Source organism: Echeneis naucrates, chromosome 15, assembly GCF_900963305.1.
Source record: "Echeneis naucrates chromosome 15, fEcheNa1.1, whole genome shotgun sequence".
NCBI classification, from domain to species: Eukaryota; Metazoa; Chordata; class Actinopteri; order Carangiformes; family Echeneidae; genus Echeneis; species Echeneis naucrates.
In genome coordinates this window covers 1,010,259-1,028,005 of record NC_042525.1, presented here as the reverse complement: position 1 = coordinate 1,028,005, position 17,747 = coordinate 1,010,259, and the positions used below count along the sequence as shown (strand labels likewise).

At 43.3% G+C, this 17,747-nt stretch overlaps 1 protein-coding gene across 1 annotated transcript; it reads right to left on the bottom strand.

The window, feature by feature from the left end:
• Nucleotides 1-4,868: 4,868 nt before the first annotated feature.
• rel (v-rel avian reticuloendotheliosis viral oncogene homolog) lies at nucleotides 4,869-17,461 on the bottom strand. The gene is made up of 11 exons (XM_029521252.1): nucleotides 17,360-17,461; nucleotides 16,902-16,937; nucleotides 15,349-15,488; nucleotides 15,122-15,270; nucleotides 14,386-14,477; nucleotides 8,362-8,502; nucleotides 7,673-7,777; nucleotides 7,141-7,359; nucleotides 6,990-7,040; nucleotides 6,814-6,888; nucleotides 4,869-6,709 (listed from the first exon to the last, which is right to left on the bottom strand). The coding sequence occupies exons 1-11, from the start codon at nucleotides 17,364-17,366 to the stop codon at nucleotides 5,811-5,813; spliced, it is 1,914 nt and encodes a 637-aa protein (XP_029377112.1). The 5' UTR covers nucleotides 17,367-17,461; the 3' UTR covers nucleotides 4,869-5,810.
• Nucleotides 17,462-17,747: the final 286 nt, after the last annotated feature.

Here is a 17,747-nt window from a genome sequence, read left to right as displayed (position 1 = left end):
TGACCTGAAAGTGATGTGTGTACTTTTCACAGGCACTAGTTCCCCCTCGCTGCTGAATCGCACAAAACAACGATGGCAGAAGAGAGGAAGATGGAGGTTTACTAAAAAAAAAAAATAAAAAAAAAGTGAAACTGTCAGAAAAAAATATTGGTGGAACATTCAGAGATGAGTCGATGTGAAGTGTTGAAATAGTTGTGTGGCAGTTGAGTCTGATGAATAAAGTCGTGTTTTCTGCAGAGTGCAGAAACTACAGAGCCTGAAGGAAGAAACTGAAGGTCCATCCCATCTAAAGGTTCTACAGTAATCCAGTAAATGTCTCAGAGAAACCCTCACACTCTCCCAATGTTTTACTGAAATCCACTTTATTTTTAGTAGCTATCTCCGAAAACAGCCAGTCATAATACTGTTTGTTTGGATTTGAACAGCCAATAGGATCGCTCTCTCTCTCTGAAAAGGCCAATGACTGGCCAAAGTCTCTCAGTTAGCGGGAAGATGAAGACGCTGAAAACTGTTTTACAAATGACCTGCAGCTTTAAGAGTGTTCGATCATGTGTGGCGTTACTGTGTTGTGGTTTTTGTAGCAGATTGTGTATCATTGTTCACGTCACTCATGTTTCGATCCACATAAACAAACATGGAGACTGACCTCCAGATGAACAACAACAGAGACAGTGTATAAATATGTAAACACAGTTCTGGTCAGACAGCCACACTCGGAGCTCTGCGGGGTTTTCCCTCCTCAGAAACATGAGTTCAATCTTGCACAAGAAGCCTTTCTAGCTGCACATTTGCTACGCGGCCTATAATTAAGCTGTGCTGCAGGAAGTTTGCAAATTGTAGGATCAGGGAAATTGCATTCAGAGAATGGAAGTAATAACCGCCCTCCATGTTTCTCGGAGGTGTTGGTGCGATGATCTTAGAGGTGCTGAAGATGACTTGACAACGAAAGGAATGAACCCTTTGGAGGCTTTTCTGGATGCAGACTGCCGAATGATTAAAGTCTGAACTTGGCTCATTTTGAAATAAAAATGATAATGTTTTCAGATACGGAGTATCTTATTTCTGGTGGGAGAGAGTTAGAAGCCCAGAATAAGACAAATTTAGTGCGTTTATATGAAGTGTGTTGTGTGACATCACATCAGATAATGTTAGAAACAGCAGGAATGGACGTCCTCAGGGAACCCCGAAAAAACTGCTCGTTCAGGTGAAGTGTGACCGGATGCTTGCTGTCAGCAACCATTTGCAGTGAGAGAGAGCGTCTGCAAGTTTCAAAGAAAGGGGGGTGGAGGAAAGGGGGCGTGGCCAGAGCAGCAGGGGAGGGGCAATTACTGGAAATAGGTGGCTAAACAGGTCTAGCTCGCCTTTTCCAGGACATGCTTAGGAAATACTAAAAGAGACCAAAGGCACCAAGTGTCCTCTGTGTGTGTGCATAGGAAACACACACAGACACACACTGCACATGCATGTGCACCAGCACACTCATGCAGTGTTTGTGAGGCACCAATACAAATATAACTCCATGGAGAAGTGAAACATCCTGACTGTCAAACAGTTTTTTCAGAGCTGCTTCTCTGTGAGGACGTTTTGGTCTCCGTCCACTAAGGCGATCTGGTCTCCGTCTCTTCATGTGGTGCTGCAGCAGAACACGATGACGTTCATTTACCAGGAGATGGAAACGCTGAATTAACCCCCTAACAGCCACATTGAGCCTTTTCTAGTTTAAATCCCCTCAAGTTTTAAAAATTACACCTCCTCCCCCCAATATTGAGAATCAGCACAAACGTCCCTCCGTTCACACTCTGTCCTCTGTAATCAGAAAACAAGAACTAACTAAACTCACTCTGAATGTTTCCGTCTTCTCCAAAGAAAAGTTCCTCTCATGTGTTTGGGTCGTTTCTGTTTTTATCTGCTCATTAATGATGAAAAATCAGCTCCAAATGTTTAACTGCCTTCATTCTGTCAACACAATAAACTCACAAACACACAGGACCAATTATCTGATAAAACTGGTTGGACCTCAGTCTGGTTCTGGTTCTGATTCTGGTTCTGCTCTGTTTGGAAAGTCTTGTTAACTTGTGCGATATAAATAAAACATGAACTTGACATGAAACCTGAAAATAATCATCTCGTTCATCAACTTCATTTTAAACATTGTTGCTGCAACAATATTGTCTCTTTAGCGTCTGAACAGAACCACACCAGGATCCTCGTTCTTCGACAGACTAACGTCGAGTTTGTGTTGGACCTGAAACGAACTGTTGCCAAACAGGAGGGAAGTCTCTCCTCCGAACTGACGGTGGTGACAAAATATGTCAAAAGGTCACTGTCATGTGAAATTCACCCGTTACAGGAAAAACCTCGACAGGTTGACAACATGATGTCATCCGCAGAGGAAACGGCTCACTGACAACGACGGCAAAACGAAGTCCACGATGAAGAGCCAGAGCTTTGAAGTCTATGGGAAAATGTTCGTCCTCCTCTCTGATTTATGAGCTCAGTAAACGTTTTCCTGATGAGTTTCTGGTCTCATTCTCTAGTTTCAATCATTTAAGATCATTACAGCTGACTTATTGCCCCGCGATATAAATTTTGTCTGTTTTCTGTTTGTATGTTTTTTGATATTGCTGCACACACTGAGGGGCTCCTGTTTGTTCTGAGTGATTTTTAATCTGTTGCCTTGAATTTTATGGATAACAAAGAAAGCAGGCAGAGTGTCTGTAAGCAGCAGCTGGATGATTCCAATCAGAACCTGCGACAGGTTTATTGACGCTATCTTGTGCGCTGAAGTTAAACTGGGGTTCACTGTGGTTCCTCTAAATAAGACAGGAAGGAAGCCGCTCTGATCATTTCACCTCTGGCTCCCAGTACAAGAGAAAACCAACGTCGTCCGTGCAGCACATCCTGGGTTCCTCGGTAATGACGCTTCAGGACACACTGCTTGTAAACACCAGTGTTGTATTTTACAAGAAACAAGATTAGAATCAATATATTAATTTTAGTCACATCCACATTTATCGCTTCATTGACATGGAACTGTGAACAACACTGATGTAAACATGAAAACAACAAATGCACATCGTCACTGTTTTCCTGACATCTACGGCAGAGATAAAAAGAAGTTCTTTGGCATCAAGGTGAAGGAATCTCAGTCTGTGGAGGATGAATAGGTCGTTGTTCATTTTGGGGAAATTCACATTCTGCAGAAACCTTTATGGTTTCATCCTGAGACTTGGATGATAGTTGGAGCTTTGATCTGTTAGACTGGATGAGCCACATTAAATATGAAAGGCCCCTTATTATTGTTTTTAAGTAGAATATCATCAATAAGATTACTTACATATTTATACATTTCAAAAAAACACACATCCAAAAATGACCAACTGTATTACTGCGTTCATCTCATTCACACCCTCTAATACACTCCTGCATGTGAGTGTGTGTGTGTGTGTGTGTGTGTAAATCACATAAACATCCATAGACAGAATTGATTTCTTTTTTGTCACTTTCCTTTATGATGCAAGAGGTGATTTCTTCATTTGACTGTATATTGTGTTTCTGTGTGTTATGTAACTTCACTGTGCTGTGAGCTGAAGTCATAACATGAGTTTAACTTTGACTAATAAACCTACAGGGCATCCGTTAGAGCTGTAAGAGTCTGTGAAGCACATTTACAGCCAGAATTCAGTTGGTTCAGCATGAAAACAGCTCTGTTGAGAGTTACAAACACACAGAAATGTAACTTTTGACACACACATTCCCAGATCGACTTCATCATGTCCTGAACATCCTTCTGCTTTGGAACGTCAGCCCGCCGTCTCTGAGAACGCTGCTTGGTCAGCTTGTTGTTTTTGTGTTGTTTAAAAAATGATTATATGTCTTCTGAATGTTTGAATATTTGAGTTTAAAGATGTATGAAATATCCAAACTCCCATTTTCCACCGTTTGTTTTTGTGGTATTTTTAATGTATTTTATAGAATGTTTAATGTTGAATCTTAATGTGAACCTGCCGTGTGTTCCCATCCTGTTCCCATTTTCGTTTTCAGTCTCCAGGCTGATAAAGTTTACAGTGACGCCTCTTGTCAACATTACATGACACTTTATTCGTACCTGGATGTGAAACAAACATGTTTCACTGTCAGATCCAGAAAGAAAAGCAGAGTCATCCTGACAGTGACACGAGGCGTCAGACTGGAGGTCATGTGACTCACCGCCTGCCTGTGGCAACACGACCCGACGACTTTGTGAACATCAGGTTGTTGACAGCAACAGGACCAAAAAATGAAGGCTATTGTTCAAAAGAGTGCTCAAGTTTTTATGACGTGGCAGATTTTTGTGTAACTCAGAATCCCCTTTATGTTTATGTATAATAGTGTGCTGCATTTATAAAACACAATGTAAACATGATGTGAACAAACAGACATTTTTATTAAGGAACAAAATAAAATATACAAAAGCAGATAATATTTACTTTTACTTAAAACCAAAAAAAAAAAAAGCATCTGAAAGATATACAAGTAAGAAAATCCGTCAGGCTGAGCTCAGCCGGGGGGCCGAGGCGTTTCCTGTGAGCGGCCCTTAGAGCATCAGTTCAATCAATAAAACCGAGACACACAAAATCTGATTCAGTATCTATAAAACATCTGGTAGAAATGCTCTGAGAACTCTGGGAAACATGTGATCACAGGTATGACATAGTCATTACGAAGGAAAGGCTTCCTCCCACTTCCTCATTGGAAATTTCGGCACCTTGCCAATTCTTGAGTGTTTCAGCACATTTCATGCTTTCACTCTCAACGATGGCGAACATGTATGCACCGAGTGCACTTAACACCAAAGACTAAAATCAATAAAACCATCAAACACTTAGCTGACATCGATATGTGTGTGTGGGGAAAGCAAGAAGTAAATAAACGCTAAAAGCAGTTTTTTGATGCTCAACATTTTTTTTTTTTTTTTGCTTTTTCATTATCAAACACTTAATAAACACTTATTACTGTACAGTGACAGTGAAACACGAAGGCAGAAGGCCGTACATTCACCTTTGGATCCACCAGCTGAGTGGTCTTTATAACGATAACTCAATTTGGCGGCTCTGGAAACTCTCCAGAGGCGAACGGTTCGGTAGGAAGCCCGACTGGCCTGAAGTCCTTTTTTACTTTCTTGATTTATTACTTCAGTAAATGATTTCCTGGTAAGTTTGTGTTTTTCGTCTTCTTCATCCACTCACTCCTCCTCAGCACCAGCTTCTCCTCCAAAAATGGTTCAAACGGTTTAAAAATAAATCAAAGTAATTACAAACTAAAGGCTTCAGACAGCCATCTACGAACCGATGGGTGATGTCACAGCGTCACCACTTGGTGGTAAACTCAGTAAACCAACACTTTACATTGATCATGAACTTAATGATCTACTGTTTTGTCAAGACAACAAAGTTGGCTGATATAGTTTGGAAGAGATGTTTCTTCTCACACATTCTTCTTAATGGGACCTTTTAAGTCTCTTTCTAAAATAATGTCGGGTTTTGGCCTCTACAGAGCTGTGAGATAATGTCTATAATGATTTGAGGTAATACAAATAAAACTGAACTGAATTAAGGTAAAGACCTGTCCCACCTGGAAATGATACCTTCACCTGCTCACGGATCCAAATGGCTGCCAATAACTTTGATCACATGACCACAGATGCAACAGCCCGAGCCAACGGCTGCTGAGCATAAAGAGGCCACTAAACTCCGGCCTCACATGGCGAGCAAAGAACGCTGCTTGGCACCGCTTCTGTTCAGTTCTTGATCTCAAAAAATGTCCCTCCTTTATTCGCTTTGCCGAGTCGATTTGATCCAGTCGTCCAGAGTTGGAAAGTGTCCATCTGCGCTCATGCTGCTGCTGGAGTAAGGGTTGTGGAGACTTTTGAGGGCCTGGCTGCTGCCGCTTCCATCTTGCCTCATTAGATCCATGTTCGTGCCGTTGCTCATAGGACGAGGAAGCAAGTTGGTGTAAGTATTTCCTTGGGTGTCTCTCGGGGACTGCATGAGAGCACCATGGGTCTCTTGTGCCACCAGGATCTGCGGCTCCTGCTTCAGCTGGAAGCCCGTCTGAGAAACTCCTCCCACCAGGCTCTTCAGAAAGTCCTCCCCTTCAGGCAGGAAGTTGAAGGTGCCCATCCCCTGAGAGCCCCCTACGCCTCCAGGCACGGACCCATTGAAGGCGTTCGGGACTTGATTGAAGCTGGACCACACATTTTGGAGGCCCTGGTTCTGGTTTTGGTTGTGGTTATGGGCCTGGTTGTTGGAGGGAAGCTCGTCCCGCTGGTGCTGCAGGTGGAAGAGAGGCTGGGACTCCGCCTGGGTCATTACTGGGGCCTGGGCGACTGTATCCAAGCACTGCAAGTCCCTCATGGAGAGCTGGGGCAGGATGTTGTTCTCACAGCTGCTGGGCTCTGCTCGGTGGGGGTAACCGGCCCCCCGGCTGTGCTGCTGCTGCTGTCGGCTGTTGTTTGGTCGGGGCAGATTGTTCATGATGCCAGACTGGTTTATGGTGACCGTATCCATCGGGATTGGTGCGTTGGGGTTCGCCCACGTCTGGCTCATCTGTAAATTGGGCACCTGTGAAGCCATCAACGGATTCTGGGACCCTGGTTGATAGGAGGGGTTGAACGGGGCCGGCTGGTGCTGCATCGCTGGCTGTTGTCTCAGGTACGTGTTGCTGAGTTCTGTAAAACACCAGGTGACTTTTAGCGTGACGGCAGAAAAAGTATCTGGTTGGATGGAAACGTCGCCTTTGGCCATTGGAGGGAAATCAAGTTGAAGCAGTTACCTTTCCGCATGTGACTCATGGTGCTCTGTGGCACCGCCTTCGGCCTGTTCATGGTTAGACCAGCAAACGGGGCAGCTGAAGAGGGCAGAAAATCTTTGTTAAAATAAATAGAAGCAAGTCAACATACAGCTGACACGTTTATTCACATAGAAGCTGGACGAGATCTCATTTCTTACTCTTCATCAAGTGCTCTCTTCTGCGCTTTTTCTCGTTGTAGCCGTAAGGATCTGCAACAGCAATCACAAAAACATTCACATATATCACTCGCCATCGCCTGGCCACGGGCAGCGGTAGTTTGAAGAAGAAGAAAAGGAACTAGTTGCTCACCTTTGTCGTCTGGCAGATATCTGAAATCCATCGACTCGCTGACTTCCTGGTCGGACGGTCGGCGCAGCTGCATGTGCACGGTGACCGACTCTGTTATGGAGGTGTTGTAGTAGGACGGGGTCTTGAAGACGATGGCGACTTGGCGGTGCACGTCGGCCTGGGAGAAGGAGCCTTTGGCCTCCCAGCCGTCAGCGGAGAAGAATCGCACCTCAATGTCATCTGGGGGTGAAGGAGGATTAATGGAGGACAGGAAATGAATGAGACGGACTCTAAGAGACAAACTGAATGGTTTAATGGAGAAAGGATGAAGATGAATGAGGAGAAAACAGAAACAAGCTACATGACAAACATAATAAAATGGCTCCCACAGACCAGCTCTAAAGCCGGACCTGTGAAGTGAAGTCAATGCTGAACTTCCTTAAACTTTGGTGACGTCACAGTAGGCTGACACTTCCATTTTAAAACGTTTTATGTAACGTTACATTTTATTAAGGCCTATTAAGGCATGGCCATTTGTTTGCATAGTTGGTACCTTTCTGGACTTTGTCACACAGTAAGAAGATCTCGTCTCCGCCTTTGACGCTGCCACTGTTCCTGTTGACCCGGCAGATCCTCAGCTCCGCCGTGTTCGGGGCCCCTGAGGGTGAGGGGACAGGTCAGAACCCGACGGACACAACAAACGCACAGCTGAAGGTTGACATCTGATTTTATTTCATTTAGCTGGATGTGATGTTGTGAGCAGCTTCTGTGACTCATTGCAGCTGGTCCAATATTCACCTCCTGTCAGCGATCAACAGTTTACAGTCGAGGCTTCGCCACGTTGAGTCACATGTCACATGTCTGGTGTCAGAAGAGGAAGCGCGCTATGGCAACGGTGTTGTTTGAGGGTTAGTGTGTTCAGAGAACTTCCTCTTTCTCAATGTGTGAGAGGAACACTGAGCCAGTTCACTACATGCAACACTTGGTGCAACACACACACAAACACACAGCACAGTGCGTAGACCTGCCGACAGGACATCCCATTTACTTTTCATCGTTTCTTCATTTCAAGTTGTCAGACACTGATAGAACTTTGGGTCGGTCACAAAATGACCTTTAACTGTTGTTTTGTCATCATTACTATGTCATTATTTACTGAACTGGAGGTGGAGACTGATTTTGTGTTGCAGTGGTGTAGTTGTGCAGCAGCTTTAATGTGTAACGGCCCGTTGCATGACTCACTGTTGTCGTAGATGGGGTTGGTGACGATGGGCTTCAGTGAGCGGGTGTAGTGGCCGTTCTCGTCCGGCAGCAGAACCTGGATGCAGAGACGGACCACGTTCAGGTCGTACTCCTCCGTCTGCAGCAGCTGCTCACGTGGCACTGAGGTCACAACACCAGAGATAAAACAGAGATGCTTCCTAAAGCCTTTAACCTGACAGGGTCACCGACATCAGCTTGACTGAAACTTCATACAGCTAAAAGTACCTTTTATAACCTCATGTCTGATCATCTCTCTCACCTCTCTAACAATAGAACGGATGTTTACAGTAAACAGCCGGGACTTCATCTCAACAACACACAGCAGGTGAAGTTAGAAGATGTTTGGTGATTTATGTGATAAATCTAAATGTCTAAGTGTTGAATTATCACAGCAGATTTTGTGGATTGCATTTACATCCACGTCACACATCCCGCCCTCAGAGGCAACACACGCACAGCCTCACGAGGACTGCTTTATACGGAGAGACACCCACACACACACACCAGGCTTTCACATCTGCCTACATCGTCCAATTTCTATGTGCTGCACTCAAGTCGAGGCCACCCCCACCCACAGACTGTCGATACGGTGACGCTCAGCCACGTCACCGGGTGGAAAGAAGTGTGTGTGTGAACTTCTGCACAACACGCAGGCATGAGTTGTGAGGCTCCTGCATAAGTGACCATGGTGGTTCCTGACGTGTGTGAAAGTGGTGGGACAATTTAACGTCTTCAACTTTGCATGATCTCAAAACTGACAGTTCAGTTTAACTCACGTAGAACGTATTCAATATACAGACACAGAAGAATAAAAAGCTGTTGAGCAGTTAAACATGAGACAAAGGGAAACTCCTCATCCTGTGTAAATAAGTTTAGATGAGGTATTTCACCGGCTCTGTCTCTGCATGTGCTGCTGGCACCAAACACCTTCGTTCCTCTGAAGGCTCCCAGCGGAGTCCCGGGTCGTGAGGGCAGCTAAAGTCTGTCTGAATTCTGCTTAGTCAGAAACTACAAAGTGAGAGGGGCAAAAATGGTTTCAGCTTCTCAGGCCCTGATGTTGAATATCAGCTACAGCTGAGTAGTCGGTCTGGCTCTAACTCACCATGAGATTTTTTTTTTGCCTTCATTAAAGATATGGTGACAGACAGGATGGTGCTGGAGGAGAGAGCGGGCCGCTGTGGTTGGAATGAGCCTCAACAACGGGACACAAAGTGAGACACTGAGTGTTAAAAGTCTAAATTTGGTTTCTAAACACAAAGATGACTGTTGGAGGCGGGTGAAGTAATTATTTAATCCGATGAGATGTTACTGTCAGGTAACGTTCAAGGTCCTAACAATGTCCTTTCCTTTAGAAATAGCTCTGTTTTCCCTCACAGAGACGTTGACTTGCAGCTAGACACAGAAAGCAACAGGCAGAAGTTAAAATGCACACGTTTGTGCAGAGAAGTGACATATGTGTGCTGATCTTAAACTGACAGTGACAGATATCAGATGCAAACCTCGGAGCTCTGAATGGTCTTTGCTGCTCAGAGTCTCGCAGCTGCCAGAAGCTCGACTCTGTTTCATTTGTGTTTGGTCATCAGGTTTGAGTTCAGTGGGAGGAAGAAACAGAGACAGTGGAGAAACTGAGGGAGGAAAGATGCAGAGGCTTTCCTGTGTATGAAAGTGGAAGCGAATGGCGGTGGAACATAAAGAAGCAGATCTGCACGCCTGAGGAGAAACATGCAGGTGGACAGAGGAGGGCTGGAAAGAAGAGACACTGGGCATCATGAGACGAGGCTTCAGCGGTGAGGGGGCGACGGAGGACAACCGAGGTGTGACAGTGGCGGGGGCGGGGGTGTTAAGAGGACGTTGGCGGGGTAGGGGCTCTGTGGTAAGAGGTAATCTGAATGTGGGAGAGTGAGAAAGAAGGGGAGGCAGCTGCCAAACGTCGCCACAAACTGTGTCTACACTGAATGAGTCACAATTTCATCAGGACACATGACATGCAACCTGCACTCAGTCTCCATCTTTAAATCTGAACAGCTCAGAGGGGAATGACTAAAGTCACAACAACCATAAAGGATGTTTTTTCATTAATAACAATAATGACAATAATGATGATAGGCCAATGGGGGAAACACAATGACTCTTCAGTAAAGAGAGAGGAAGTGACACAAATAATAACAACAACCAGCACTACTTCGCTTTCAAAGACAAATAATGTGTGTCTGGTTTTGGCTCAAATAAGAGAAAGAGAATTTTTCATTTTAAATGATAATTTCCTCACAGGAAAGAAAACGTGGTTTGCCTCCTGGGGTTCGGACTTAGATCATAAAGGATCATGATGAAAGAGTACAATATAGGATTATGTATTATTTAGTTTCCTTTTTAATTTGGAATGGCATAATTTAAGTTTGATTGTTTAACCTAGAAAAGGCGTCCTCTCTGTGATGTTGTCATGATATTTGGTCATGAAAAAGAAAAGTGATTTCAGTTCATTGAGCTGAATCTTTATGATAATCACAATTATTCTGGCTCGGAATAATCCTGACCTGATGTTTTCACATCGTTTCATGGGAACAAAGATTTAAATGTGGTGAACAACATTTCTAATCCAAGACAATTACTGAGTAATTTGTCTGCACACACCTTCTACCCTCCATGATCATGTGCCGTGTCTTTCATGGAAAATAAAACCCATCTTTGATCCAGGTGCTCGACCACAGACAGAGAGATGAGCACAGTAAAAGAGAAACACCACGTGACGTCACAGTGGGTGTTCAGTTCTGTGTCATCTGTGCTGTGACCCTCTTTACTCTCTAATCGCAGGTCTCACACACCTCATGAGGTGAGGTCAGCGGTGTATGTGGATGTGCAGAGGGTTGGCGATGAAAGTGTGTGTGTGTGTGTGGAGGGGGGTTAGCTTATCTCTCCCTCCAACACAGGAAGCAGCTGGGTTTCCAAGCAGAAGTGAGCTGAAGGGAGGCGCCACGTCAAAAATATGTCTGATCTGCCTCTGCCGTCACCTGACCATCAACGCCTTCGCTGCATACGATGAAGGCGTCACATCACATCACATCACATCCCCGTCATCACGGCCAAGACAGAAAATCTGGTGACTTATTTGTACGATCACTGAAAGGTCCAAATTGTCCAGATCAATAAAATATTGTGAGCTACGTCGTCATTGGTCTATGTGGATCAAAGTCTTCAATTAAACAATTAAACAAATAATCATCAATTCTGTAAAAATGAAGAGTAATAACTCAAACTTACACCCCCGTTAGTAAGTCAGGCTACTTAAAGGTCCATACGGTCTGAAGTTGGATCTAAAAGGTCGACCTTTAATATAAAATGCTGCACTAAAATATTGATATCATCTCTTCACAGATGGAGCTGAATTTCTACATAATGATGATGCGTCACTATCAGATAAAGATCTCGTCTGTTTTAGAAGCTCATGTCATGTTTTTCCACATAGTTTATCCATCTGACAGTAATTCCCATCACACCAGGAACAAGGCAATCGCATGAGGATCTAACTAATGGAACACAAGCGACGAGATATGAATGTCTCTGTTTGTTTCTGACATGAACAGAAATTATAATTTTGTGCTCAGTTATGTGAAGACATGCAAATATCTTATCTGCAGAGCAGATCAGCTGTCTGGTGAAGATGACAAATATTCACCTCATGATCCTGGAGCAGAAAAAAATCCCTTTATGAAATATATCGAGAAGCAGCACTCGAGACTTTTTCTCATTTGTCCATCTTTAATTTCAAACAGCTGAGCCTGAATTACGCTCTTGATTCAGAACACTAAACCAAAAAGTCTAAAACTGTCAGCAGGGTTAAGGGGTTCATCACTCCTCACACAGACTCATCTGTGCCATGTTTATTTTTAGGTCAGTTGAAGAATCCTTCTATGACAGCCTTTTTTGCCTTTAAGTCTCCACATTTCCAGAATCAGCTCAACTTCAAAAATTTATTTATGTGATTCAATAAAGACTCTGTTCTCCATAATCAGAGACAGTAACTCAGAAAACTAGAAAAACTAAAAATACTGACCGAATGTTTCCTCCTTTTCGAAAGAAAAGTTCCCCTCATCTGTTTGGATCCTTTCTGTCTTTATCTGATCAGGAGTTCTGCTCATTAATGATGAAAAATCAGCTCCAAATATCTGATTGTCTTTATTCTGTCAGCACAATAAACACACAGGACTGATCCTGTACTGCACTGTACTGACTCCCTGATTGGCTGTGAAATCATCCAGCAGAGCCAATAGGAGCGTCGGATGTGGAGACGTGACTCCAGACGTCACTATCAAAGATGGAGGATGAGAACGGACGGATAAACACACAGAAGGAGTCAGAGAGTCGGACTGATCAGATCTGATCAGCTGGTTCTGTTTAACAGGGAGAACGGAGAGAACGTGAACCCAAACCTACAGACCTGTAAAGAACCAAAGTCTGCCTCTGTCAGTCTCACTGAGAGCTGGGGAAGCCCCTCAGCTCACCCTCCCCCTAATGAATCCTGCATTCCCAGCTCTCACGTGGCATCCTGCACTGCTCTGAATTGAGCAACTGTGAACAAGAATGGGGAAGTAGCTCAACGCCTGTTTGTACATGAGAACTGTGTGTGTGGTTGTGTGTGTGTGTGCATGCTGGACGTGTGCAGATTGAAAGCATGCAGAGGAAACGGCAGCTGCTGTAGATAGCGCAGCGGTAACAGGACAGATTGTTTGACTCGATGTAAGGGAAAATCATCTCATCTGCCTGAGAACTGGGTCAACCAGCGTCTGCAAAACAATTCTTTTGAATTGTTTTCAACCAGTTTACCAGCAACAACAGCAGCAGCGGCATTAACAGAACGCAGCAGATAACAGTTGGCACTCATCTATTGATATTACCTTATCAGATATATATTGGTGTTGGAGCTAACAAGATTATGGCCAATATGGAAACAAAACAAAATTCAGTGCAGCAATTTCCTTTTTCAGGTTTCAAACACTTTCGTTGTGTTTGTCATGAAGATATGGCGGTCAGAGTAAACTTCAGATTAGGCAGCAATAAGGAAAATAGACCCTCACACCAGAAACTGTCTGAATCAAACTGTCAAAGTCTGAATTGTGACTTTTTCATTCAAATTCGTCTTGTTCTTGATCACCACAGTGGCAGTGTCACTGCCACCGAAAATCCTCAGGAGAAGAAGAAATGTGTTTTACGGCTGCAATCTACTTCATGTTTCCAATCATTTGCATATTTTGCTTCATGAGGGTTAAATGAAGTGTCCTGTTTTGCTCCGACTACCTTGAACCGTCTGCACCACCTGAACTGAGGCAGCTCACCTCCTACAGCCACAGTGCAGCAGGTGAACGTGAATAAGAAAGATACTGTGCCTTTAACGACTAAAGCAGGAAAATTTGAAAACACGAAACAAGCTAAGGTTAATTGGTTTTCGTGATGAATTCATGATAAAGTTGTCATCCTTTGGGATGTTAATATAATTTTATGAGGTTTTTGTAATTTGACTTCCTGTGATTTCCTGGGCTTTATCAAATCTGACAGCTGAAATCAGATTGTTCAAGGAACCACACATTCACCACTAGTCCTCATGAGTGGTTTTCATCAAATAATCTTAATCTCAAACAAATGTTTTTCTAATTATTTGAAAGAAATATCATCTTAAACTTGGAATATGTTGGTTATGTCCTGAAACTTTCATCCCTTAGTCATCAGTTTGCCGCCCCATCAGTACATAATTTCAATGATCAGGATTTTTAGAAAAGGGGAAAAATAATGAATATTATCCCTTTCTATCCTCAAATCAGTGTTTTCGTTGTGCGACCTCTGCTGCTGGACTTAATCCTGTAGTACAGATACCCTGCCAGTATTTTGAGTACGAACTTTCAGCGTTTTAGTTGTCTGTTTTTTCTCTCATCAGTGGAGACGATAATAAATCCACAGCTGATGTCGGCGACATGTCGGTGTGAGAGACAGGAAACATTCAGGGGGACTCACCGTTGAAGGGGTTGATGCCTCTGGTGATCCTCTGTAAAATGGCATCTTTCACCTCCCTCCTCCTCACACACTGGATCCCCAGGTTTTGGAAACTGTCGGGAATAACACAATATGATGACACAGTGACACAACTGCTACAACAGCAGGATTAAAATTAACAGGGAGCCGCACCTGAATGAAGTATGACATGAATGCTGTGGTTAAGATCACATGTGATGATGCAATAATTATTTCTCAGCCCTTTAGTTCGAGGACATTTCAGCACACGTCTCTTTAAACTAATGGACAGACTTGATCCTGATCTGCAGGACCGGGGTAGAAGGCAGGTGAAGACCACCTGCAGGAGTCTGAAGTTACTCCAGAAAACCAGGAGGGATTTGTAAATTATACACCCAGAAGATACTGACTCATTCACTCTCTCTCTCTCACACACACACACACACACACACACACAGTTTTCTCCCCAACACACAGCAAGTATGAGTGATGTCACTTGGGGAATTCCCATTTTGCCATTGCCATTGCAGGTTAACAAACATGCTTTCAGTGTGTGTCTGTTTGTGTCTTTCTTCCTTTCTGTCTCAGTGGTCACCTATTTACTATTGGTGTCTTCCGAAACAGTCACGTGAAACACAAAACACAAACAGAAAGCATCCTGATTACACTGCTGTGTGTGTGTGTGTGTGTGTGTGTGTGTTGCTGATTAAGACTGAGTAAATAATTGACGAGGACTCACGCAATCACTCTGCGGTCCGGACCGAACTCGGCCTCGTAGAATCCGTCCTTGCAGTCCTTCCCCACCAGGTCGTGAGGATGAGGCCGGTACGGATCGCTCTTCGTCACCAGGCAAACGCACACCTTACCTTTACCAGAGTAATTCAAGATCTGTGGGCGAAGCGCAGAGGTTAGAGGTTAGTTTGTGCACCACCAATGCTGCTGATTTCCAGAGGACGTGGGACTGACCTGCAGGCTCGGGTAGGTCCTGTTGTTGTCAGAGCTCTTCTCTCCGGGGATGCTGCCGGCGGAGCGACCTTCGCACTTGTACCTGAAGCGCATTCCCCTCTGCTTCGGCTGCTCGAAGATCTGGATGGCTGGCTCCGCCACTGCAGGAGGAAGAGAAGAAGGACTGAGTTGTTTTCAGCAGCTGGGACATCAACAAGTCGTTGCCAATTGTTAAAGTTTATGTATTGTTGTCAAACATTTAAAAAATCCTGGTTTACAAGTTAAGCTTCAGGTGTAGATGCTCCTTTTTCAAATCAAGTATTATTGTCTTTTCTGATTGTTATAAAGAAATGAGTAGGTTTTGGTAAAACTCCTAAAGCTCCTAAGCTTTCATAAACAAATATGATCTTTGAAAACAGGTTGTTTTAACAAGGAGCATCTCAGAAATGATTTGGGTTTTTTCTGAGTTGGACAAATTGTCACCATGAAGCAGAGAGCTTTAGCTTCCTTGCCGAAGGTGGAGCCAGCAAAAATATAGCTGAGTTCTCCTCAGCGTTGTCAGTTTCATGTCTAAATCTTTGTTTTATACAATTTTTTGGAGAAAAATGCCTTGTTTTAGTTATATTTCTGTATTAATTTTCATTTTATTTTCAGCACAAACAGGCCCCAGATCATCAACCTCGGAGTATTTAGCTGTTCCCTTCTCATCCTTGCCTTCTGCTTTTTCTTTTGTACGTCATTTAAAGGCCTGAATTTAAAATGGACAGTTGGATTTTCAGTTAGTCAGCACATCTTAAACAGTTAAAAAATTTCAAAGTCAAAGGACAGATGCTGACAACAACACAATGTGTGTCCTCCATGCCAAAATGAGAATGTAAAGTGTCTTTTCAGGGTGTTGTGTGTTTAAGACTTAAGATGTTGTATCTCCAAATCAGCATGAACTTGGTTTGTCAACTGTCCGCAACTTTTACCCTCCAGTGTTAAAAGAACAAACCTGCAGCACATGATGGCTGAGTAAGAGAGGAACTAAAACTGATACGGGAAGTGAGTCTGTTTAGGTTGTGCAGTGTTTCCAATTATTTGACAACACAAAATATGATTTTGTGGCCGAGCGACAAAGTGTACATATAGAACATATAGAACACACACACAGATGTTGTCGACCAGTATGAGACAAGTCAAGTCACATTTCTAAAATAACTAAGATATGTGCGTTTGCTAACAAAAAAGGAAAAAAAAAAAGAAGTGGCTCAGCCTCGCCCTGCCTTCCTCATTTTGCAGATACATACATTTACAAACACACAACTGCAAGCTGACACACGTACACATACACACGGTCATAACACAACATTAAGAATTACACACACAGCTACACAAATTATAAAACATGAAGACTCCCAGGACCTCAGGGTCTCTCACACACCCAGGTCTGAAAACAGCCAATCAAAATAAAAAGGTTTGAAATTGAGGAAGTGAAAAGACGTGCAACACAGATTTTAACTGATGAGATGAGTTTTGACTTTTGGAGACAGACAGTTAAAAATACAACACAAGAGGTGATAAAGTGTCCTTACTCAAGTGTGGGTCGTCCAGCATAGAGGGCATAACAACTGAGGAGAAAAATGAAGGACATGAAGGAACAAATTAGAGCAAAACTGACTTTGGCATAGATGCAAAAGAACAATGAATAATAATGACATTATCATGTTAGAGTGATTCACTCTCACAGTTTTTACTGTTAACAAAGAATATTCAGTTCTGTTAAAACTACTCTACAATCACTGACACTGACTCCAGTGATGTTGTCAATCATTGCGACAAAGAGGAAGTTTCAAAGATTCAGGATAAAGTGGCAGCTAATAATTATATCGATAACAAACATCAAAACTTAGTTATTCCTCACAAAGGCTTCAGATCAACATACACACAAAAAGCCTCCTATAACTGACATTGGTGCTCACGGTCTGAACATCAGGGAGTTCATACATCACACTTTTACACAATACTCAGTAGATAAAGTGCATTTACTCACCATTCATGGTGCACACACACGCACACACGCACACACACCTTCACTCTCAGTGGATTCACAAGTTCTGTGGTTCTCAGATGAGCCCGAGATGAATGACTGACAGGAGACAGGAAAAAGTTTTATTTGTTAAAAAGGCACCAGCGGGAATTCCCCTCTGTTACCGCCCATTTAATCTGAATAGACCAATCAGCTCCAGGGAATACAGATTGAGCCCCTCCCCTTGACACAGCCTGAAAGGGGGGGCAGAGCACATGAAGACACTATACAAGATTGCATAGTGTAATAGTTTACTTACAGTTTGTTATGTATAATAGATAATAACAGGATTATGGCCGGTTGAGATGCTGCAGTTCATCTTGTTGCATCTCGGCTCTTTTTAAAATTCTGA

What these genes read in the sequence shown, in the direction of transcription:
- rel (XM_029521252.1), bottom strand. An exon ending in AGGCATCAACCCCTTCAACG is followed by an intron (nt 8,503 to 14,385) that starts GTGAGTCCCCCT and finishes TTGTGACCTCAG; the next exon opens with TGCCACGTGAGCAGCTGCTG. An exon ending in CATGAGTCACATGCGGAAAG is followed by an intron (nt 6,710 to 6,813) that starts GTAACTGCTTCA and finishes GGTGTTTTACAG; the next exon opens with AACTCAGCAACACGTACCTG.